The sequence below is a fragment of the Pseudochaenichthys georgianus genome, chromosome 6 (assembly GCF_902827115.2).
Source record: "Pseudochaenichthys georgianus chromosome 6, fPseGeo1.2, whole genome shotgun sequence".
NCBI classification, from domain to species: domain Eukaryota; kingdom Metazoa; phylum Chordata; class Actinopteri; order Perciformes; family Channichthyidae; genus Pseudochaenichthys; species Pseudochaenichthys georgianus.
The window spans coordinates 29,579,930-29,588,774 of record NC_047508.1 but is presented as its reverse complement, the minus strand read 5'-3'; the positions used below and the strand labels follow the sequence as shown (position 1 = coordinate 29,588,774).

General features: G+C 49.7%; 1 protein-coding gene across 3 annotated transcripts in view; it reads right to left on the bottom strand.

The window, feature by feature from the left end:
• The window catches only part of otud7a (OTU deubiquitinase 7A), a 50,393-nt gene that overhangs the window by 17,765 nt on the left and 23,783 nt on the right, over window positions 1–8,845 (bottom strand). For all 3 annotated transcript variants that reach the window (XM_034085472.1, XM_034085473.1, XM_071203514.1), the window contains 3 exons: window positions 7,996–8,149; window positions 596–781; window positions 284–502 (listed from right to left, as the gene is read on the bottom strand). In XM_034085472.1, the coding sequence (XP_033941363.1) occupies window positions 284–502; window positions 596–781; window positions 7,996–8,080 (490 nt within the window). In that variant the 5' untranslated portion in view covers window positions 8,081–8,149. The remainder of the gene's footprint in view (window positions 1–283; window positions 503–595; window positions 782–7,995; window positions 8,150–8,845) is intronic.

Below are 8,845 nucleotides of genomic sequence, written 5' to 3'. Positions count from 1 at the left end.
TCCTTTGGGATCCTGGATGCTTTGAATTAGTTGTTGTTGTCTTGCTGCTAGATGATGCTGCTTCTCTGATCTGCTCTGTCTCTACTCCCAGTTTCACCCTGCACGTCTCTGTCTACATTACTGACTTTCACACGCATTTCCTATTGCTGCTGCGTCATGGGCCTCCTGCATTTCATTGTAATCTAAATAAAGAATACTGTATCAGATGATATTACATCTCTTCTATCAGTAGCAGGAGAAACACTTCAACAGGATGTATTATATGATATCCTGTAGTACTCACCGGCCTGTTCCAGAGCCATCATGGTGGACTGCTCGATCAGGTCTCTCTCTATGAAACTCCTGAAGTCCTCGCTGTACACGCTGAGGTCTGGTAGCTGGAATGTGTAGATGGGCATCTCGAGAGGGAACTGCTCGCTGGTACAGTCATTGGCCACCTGCAGCCGCGCCAGGGACACGATAGCAGAGCTGGCGTGGGATATCCCGCGGGACAGACGCTTCTCTGCAACGGGAGAAGAAGCAAGAACTGACTAGATGAGTGGGAAGCAAGTGAAGAAAGATACAGTGGTGATGTCATTGTCGGTGGGTCCCGTACCTTGTGCATTGTCCTCCTGCTTCTGTGCACACGGCCTGTCGATCTTGCTGACATGGGTGGGCGTGTCACGTGTCTCTGGCTGCTTGTAGTAGCGGCCCTCATTAAAGACCTGCGGCAGGTTGGCAGTGTGGACCTGCCTGAGCTCCTCATAATCATTTAGAGCAGCACTGAGGTCCCAGTTTTTACCTGCGGGACACAAACACAAAGTCTGGTTGATTGCACATTGATTGCACACTGATTACGAAAATGAAGGAATACATGTTGCTCCCAGTGTACAATAACTGAAGGGTATTGACTTGTTTTTTTCATAATTTCAGTCAAAACATTTCTGAATTTCTGAACAATTAAAGTGGTTCATCAAAATGGGGTTCCCACACATCAGACTGTTGTTTTTCTGGTGCAGCAGCGCATTGTTCTCAGCAGTTTACAGTAAACAGTGTTATCTCATGGTGATTAACACATCATATGCTACCAAAAGCAGAAAAGGAAGAGGAAAAAGGAGATAACATGCAAAATGTTTAAAAAGATTACTGTCTTTTCCAAAATATTCAAAATAGGAACTGAGAAATACATACTTAATACTGACTTACTGATAAATACTTTGAATAATTTGAAATAAAGAGCCCCAATAACAAGGCTACATGCAGTGTTGCCCTTATTATGCGGTGCAATACAGATATTTAGAGTGCATCATAGCATAATAGGGAGAATAACAGCTTGAGGTTAAGGTTGTGTGGTGCCACAATATTGAAGATAGTGAGAGGAGACAGATTTTTAACAGTGACAGTATTATGTTGATGTGGAGGAGGAACCCACACACATGCATCCCTTAACACCCACACCCACAGTTGTCTCCTCTGGGTGCTGTCTGTATAACAGAGATCCCTTCCAGGTTTAGGAAACACAAGTCACGATGCCACAGGTACAACAGTCTTTATAAAACTCAGTGCCAACAACCGCAAACAGAGGATGCCTGCATGTAATCTGAGCTAGACAGGGTCCATTAAAGGACTCCCTGCGTAAGAGACTTGGAGGAAGTTGTTTTCTTCCTGATTTTCAGACATGATCGGCAGTCTTGACATGAAACCTGGCACCACTTATCACTGTCTCTCACGCAGATCAATGCAAAACTGATTCCACCTAATTGAGCTGCACAGATCCAGGAATACCGCTTACATCCTAGAAACATAGCCACTCAGCACCTAATGCATGTCTTTAGATGCTTCTACATTAGCCTACTGTGGCATGGAAAGCATTGTCTCAGCTCCCTCATTTGTAATGGCTGTCATTTATTCATCTGCATTATGAACATGCATTGCCTCCATTTGCTAGAAAACAGTAGTTCTATTTCGTCCCTACTGACCGCCAGAGGCGGTGCTTTAGCACTGGATATGTCCATCGCGCGCATGCGCAGCTCGAGTACCAATAACAACAAAGTCACCTGTGACCCACGTGACACCGGCTATATCAGCCGGTATTGTCAGAGGATCTGTTCCGTTTCATCTTCTCGCTGCGCGAGGGTACCGTGGCTACGTTTTCGTAGCCTACAGCGTTCAGGCTTGAACGTTTGATCGGAGGGATTTCTCTGCAAACAGCTGGCCGCGTGAAGCTTCGCGACTGACAGTCGGAGCTACGGGTCGTTAGACGCGTCCTCCAGGAACTGCGCCGGCTGTGCAGAGCCTCGACAGACAGGTTTGTGTCAGCTTGTTGCTAGTGATGGCTGTGTTTCCACACCCGCTCCCAGCCAAGTTGTCCTGATTACCGTCTTATTGTTTGTGGCTTAGACTTTCTGGTGACGACAGTGTTCCCGCTTCCTCTCCCATAAAGTTGCCCTTATGCTCTTTTGAAAGTTCTGCTTGTGGCGTTGTGCCCGAGCTATCATTAGCATTTGAGTCCCAGCTTTGGCTGCGTCCCTCATTCGATTTAGTATGGAAAGCCAAGAGTGTCATACTTTAAACCCGTTTTTCGTTTAGATGCAGAAAGTAAGGTAAGTACTTTCTATTTTCTAGAAGCTATTATCTGGTCTTAACATTTGTGTTCTGACTTGGTCGCTTGATTGTTAGCAGCAGCCGCTTGGCTAACACCTTGCTGTTGAGCTTAACTATTAACTCAGGGCAGTGCTCCCGCTCCCTGTAGCATAGGGTTTGATTGCAGTAGCGCTAGTTCGTTGTATTACTGCTCCTAGTACTAGACTCCTAGCACTAGGATGATATGCAGAGAACATCTTCACGGCGGGTGCTGTGTGCGCGGCATGTGCGGTTACTACTGTAACCAGACACGGTTCTATGCGGGCTGTTCTCTTTCTTAGAAGCTAATTATCTGGTCTTAACATTGTGTTCTGACTTGGTTGCTTGATTGTTAGCAGCAGCCGCTTGGCTAACACCTTGCATGTACGGTTAAGCTTCATTATTTAACTCAGCCGGTGAGGGCAGTGCTCTCGCTGCTGCTCCCGGTAAACGCATGGTATGGTTGCAGTAGCGCTATATCGTGGTATTTACTGCTCCTAGTACTAGACTCCTAGCACTAGGACGATATGCAGAGAACAATCTTCACTGTGTGTGCCGTGTGCTCTGCATGTATGGCCATTAAGGAGGATTTCATCCTCCCAATATTATATTGTCTAGTGGGCAGCCGTTGGCTGACACTTTTAGGCACCGGCCACAGTTACTATTGTAACTAAGGTTCTAAGCCGTAAGTACTGGCCATAATTACTACTGTAACTACGGTTCCAAGCTGTGTAAGTACTGGCCATAGTTAATACTGTAACTACGGGGTTAAGCCGTAAGTACTGGCCATAGTTACTACTGTAACTACGGTTCCAAGCCGTGCACGTACTGGCCATAGGCAATACCGTAACTACGGCTCTATGCCGTGTAATGGCCATAGTTACTACTGTAACTACGGTTCTAAACCATGTAAGTACTGGCCATAGTTACTACTGTAACTACGGTTCCAAGCCGTGCAAGTACTGGCCAGAGTTACTACTGTAACTACGGCTCTAAGCTGTGTAAGTATCCAAGCCGTGCAAGTACTGGCCAGAGTTACGACTGTAACGACGGTACTAAGCCGTGTAAGTACTGGCCATAGTTACTACTGTAACTACGGTTAGATGCCGTGTGAGCCCTGGCCATGGTTACTGCTGTAACTACGGCTCTGTGCTATTCTATTCTTTAGAAGCTAGTTATCTGGTCTTAAACATGTGTGTTATTTGACTTGATCTCGCTTGATCGTTAGCAGCAGCCGCTCGGCTAACGTCTTGCGTATACTGTTAGCTTCTTTATTTTACCCAGCTAGGTGAAGGTAGTGCTCTCGCTCCCGCTCCCTCTACCGGTAATGCGGATGTAGCTACATCCCTTTTTCTGTTCGGCGAGTAGTAGCACCGCTCTACTCTTCCCGTTCAGCAGGTAGCCGGTGAAGGCTGTGTTCCCGCTCCCGGTTACACTGCATCTGGCGTTCGACTCTAACTTAACCAGTGAAGGCAGTTCTCGCCCCCACTCCTGGTAGACGCCAAACGGCCTCGTTTTTCCGTTAAGCAGGTAGCCGGTGAAGGCTGTGTTCCCGCACCCGCTCCCGGTTACACTGCATCTGGCATTCGTCTCTAACTCAACCAGTGAAGGCAGTTCTCGCCCCCGCTCCTGGTAGACGCCAAACCGCCTTGTTTTTTCTGTTAAGCAGGTAGCTGGTGAAGGCTGTGTTCCCGCACCCGCTCCCGGTTACGCTGCATCTGGCATTCATCTCTAATTCGACCAGTGAAGGCAGTGTTCTCGCCCCCGCTCCTGGTAGACGCGGAACTGCCTTGTTTCTCTGTTAAGCAGGTAGCCGGTGAAGGCTGTGTTCCCGCACCCGCTCCCGGTTACACTGCATCTGGCATTCGTCTCTAACTCAACCAGTGAAGGCAGTTCTTGCCCCCGCTCCTGGTAGACGCCAAACTGCCTTGTTTTTCTGTTAAGCAGGTAGCTGGTGAAGGCTGTGTTCCCGCACCCGCTCCCGGTTACGCTGCATCTGGCATTCGTCTCTAACTCAACCAGTGAAGGCAGTGTTCTCGCCCCCGCTCCTGGTAGACGCTAAACTGCCTTGTTTATTCTGTTAAGCAGGTAGCTGGTGAAGGCTGCGTTCCCGCACCCGCTCCCGGTTACGCTGCATCTGGCATTCGTCTTAATTTAACCAGTGAAGGCAGTGTTCTCGCCCCCGCTCCTGGTAGACGCTAAACTGCCTGGTTCCGTTAAGCAGGTAGCTGGTGAAGGCTGTGTTCCCGCACCCGCTCCCGGTTACGCTGCATCTGGCACTCGCCTCTAGCTCAGCCAGTGAAGGCAGTGTTTTCGCCCCCGCTCTTGGTAAACTGCCTTATTTACTAATCCAGCTAGGTGAAGGCAGTGATCCCGCTCCCTCTGCCGTAACGTGGGTGTAATTACATCCCTCTTTCTGTTCGGCGAGGAGCAGCAACGCTCTACTCTTTCCATTAAGCAGGTAGCTGGTGAAGGCGTGTTCCCGCACCCGCTCCCGGCTACGCTGCATCTGGCTACCTACAGAATGGTTCATTCATGTAGCGCCTGTAGGGTTTCTCTTGAGCCCGAGGACTTCCACGACCGCTGCCCCTCCTGCCTCGGCCGCTTCTGGCGGTCAGTGGGGACGAAATTCGAGCATCTGAGGAAGGTTCTCACGGTAAACGCCTGCATGAGCTGTAGCTGCATGCCTCGGGTGCTCAGAGTGGCTCGAATCACTGAGGTGGAACGTCTGGCAGCAGCCAACAGACGTTGGCTCCTTCGGTGGGCGCCCCTCCTTCGGTTGGCGCCCCTCCTTCGGTTGGCGCCCCTCCTTCGGCTGACGCACCTCCTCCGGTTGACGGAGAGTCCTCCGTCGCGTACCAGTCGAGCCAGGGGAGCTGTTTAGATCAGCTGCCCTCGGAGGCACTGGAGTGTGCCGCCCAAGCTAGGCAGACCAGGCAGCAGCACTCGGGTCCTCGCAGACCTGTGCCCACTCCCAGCAGGCCCAGGGGCCGCTCTAGCAGCCGCACTCAGCCGCTGGATTACAGGGGTGGTCTGTTCTCACTCCACTCTGAATTTATGTGGCTGCGATTCTGCCCGACATGTTCGGGTCGACGGCGCCACGGCGGGGTGCCACAGGTCGGTGTCCCTCTTTATGAGAGGGGCTTTACGGCAGCGTCCCCCTTGCACCCCGAGGGCTCCGGCTTGGGACCTGCCCTTGCTGCCGGATGCCCTATCACCTCCTCCCTTCGAGCCCCTGGCCCAGGTGGGGCTTAGGTGGCTGCCCACAAAGGCAGCATTTCTGCTTGCCATAGCCTCAGGGAAGTGAGTCGGGGAGTTGCATGTCCTCTCCATAAACAATACATGCCCGAGGTGAGACTCTCATGCGTTGCCCTTTGGGCAAATGTGGCATTCCCGCCCGGGGTCCTTCCACAAACTCACTTCAATCAGCCTGCCCAGCTGGCACGCTTTGACATTCAGGAGTATGGCACATCGAAGTTGCTGTGCCCGGGGGGTGCCCAAAGGGCGTATATCAAGGCTACTGCCTGTATACGGCAGGAGGAGCAACTCTTGAGTTTGCCCTGGCGGCACTAAAGGAGGTTAGGCCCTCTAACCAGTGGCTTCCCCACTGGGTTGTCGATACCATCTCACAGGCTTACGGGGCCAGTGGCCGCCCCCTGCCACCAGGCTGAGATGCCACTCTACAAGGAGCATCTCAACATATTGGGCTGCCCTGAGAGGGGTGCCCCTGGAGACCATCTGCGCCGCGGCGTCGTGGGCGTCTTCTGGCACATTCTCCAGTTGTCATCAGGTCAATGTCGCCACTCCCCATTCTTTGGGCGTGGTCCTTTTGCCGAGCTCCGCTGCTTCCAGTGGTGAGCAAGGGCTTGGATTCTTCATGACATTGTTGGTATAGGTCATCCAGTGCTAAAGCACCGCCTCTGGCGGTCAGTAGGGACGAAATAGAACGATAGTTACGGCTGTAACTACGGTTCTATGAGTCCCGGATGACCGCCAGAGTTCCCTGTCACTCAGAATTCTTGTGTGCTCGCGAGAAGATTCGGGGAACAGATCCTCTGACAATACCGGCTGATATAGCCGGTGTCACATGGGTCACAGGTGACTTTGTTGTTATTGGTACTCGAGCTGCGCATGCGAGCGATGGACATATCCAGTGCTAAAGCACCGCCTCTCGCGGTCATCCGGGACTCATAGAACCGTAGTTACAGCCGTAACTATCGATTTATTGAACTTTTTTCTCTGAATTAAATTACTTTTTCCTATTTCTGTACACGGACAGTAGAAGTAGATCTATGAAATGAATGTACTTCTACTTAAAATGCCTAATTTCTAACAAAACTAGGTTATTAACCGTTTTTTATAATTTTTTTTTTTTAAATGATCACCCCATAACATAATAAAACTGTACTGGTTCTCAAAAATGTGACCACCAAGGTAAACACCAATTCTTCAGTACATTAACCAGCCTCTAGGGGGAAGCACCTCATGTGTCACTGTCACATATTTCTTCTTACACCTTCCTGCCACAGAGCAGCTGATAGATGCAGGTCTGGAAAGCTAAGCTAACACCCTAAAGAAACAAAGCATGACTGAAATAGGACATCCAGCCCATGCACGTCTGTCTTGTCTGAGTGCAGTTTCTTGTTCGGTGTCTGTAAGTGTCACAAGTATGCCCCTGTGGCTTTACGCCAAAGCAGAACAAATGACTGAGGGGGAGGCAGAGACAGACACCAAACCATTTAATTATTTTATCAGGCTAGACATTTTTGTATTATGCACACACACAGACAACAATCCAGGACACATTTGACAAGGATTTCATCCCGTAATGTAAGTCTGTCTTGTGTTGAGCAATGTGCATGCTTTTATTTCTGTGAAGTATACCATTGTGTCTTTACTGCCAGTTTGGCCAGATGCTGGAATGCAATGTGCAATTGTCTGAGAATAAAGTGCTACATTTTTGGGGAACAATGAAAACAGGCAAACACTTTGACTGTTTCTAGATATCTAAGCCAATTCAACTGACCGTCCACCAGCTTTCTGTTGCCGTTTGCACTTTCTCTCCTGTTTTCTTTCCACCGAAGTGGACAAGCTGTACAAGTAGCACTCTGCTCCTCAATGAGTTCCAATGAATGGGCACAAAGCTCTCCCTGGTGAGTGCACTCGTAAAACCGTCACACTGGCCTCTAAATCTGCAAGCTGGCACACTGTAGCTCCTCTCCTCCCCTCCTTTGTGTCCTCTCTTTTCCTTTCCCCTCATTTCCTCTCCTCTTCTGTTGTTCCCTCTCCTCTGCCCACTTGAGTGAAACCGCAGCACAACAGGGCAGCAGCTGATCAGACATTCCCACAAAATGAGTCAAACCTCAGAGGTGCATGACAGTGTTGCTCTCTTACCTTCCAGCAAGTCTCTTGCCAGACCCGGTTCTGCCCCCGTGGACCGAACAAAGTCTGACAGGACCGCGTCCATGTCCAGAGTCATGTGATCATGTGTGTGCGCTGCCCAAGGTGCAGCGGTGGCCTTGGTGGACGCCAGCCTTCACGTTCTCATCTGGAAAAACACACAGTAAATCCATTTCAGCCACACTTTTAAAAACCCATCACTCCAATGTGATAAAACAGGTACTGCGTTGCCCCTCTTTATTGTACGAACTTCATTGTACTAACGCCTAAGCTTTCTTTTACTGATGCGTAATGCTTCATAGAGCTGATAGTTCATAGCACTTGGAAAAGCACTCCACTCCCAGTGCTCCTCCCAGCTCTTGCGAACAGTCATAACATAATATCCAGCAGCACAGATTTAATATCAACAACACAGCCAGAGGTCGTATCCAGGAGGCACCTGCCTATCTCCACAGCCTTTGGCCCACCGCCCATGACCATAACAGCACTCTTCCTGCCACTGAGTGTCATCCTGGTGTATTTGTGTATGATTTAGAATCTTAAACCACATCTGAGCTAAATAACAAGGAAGTATGCCCAGAGACTGTTTGTGGAGCAACTCAGTGTGATTAGAATGATTCAAGCCGGGAAACATGTTAACATCACAGCTCTAATGATCAACAAGCGTTGCCTTGTTAGGTCATAAATAACACTTCTAAGATGCACAAGTGTTCCCTCCCTCGACCTATGGAATGAAAGAGCCCATGCATAGCTTTCATTCCACTTGAGGCTGTGTGGGTGAGAAACAGAGTTCAGAGCATTGTCAGTGAAGAAACAAACACCCACAGGTTTGCAACTCTGACCT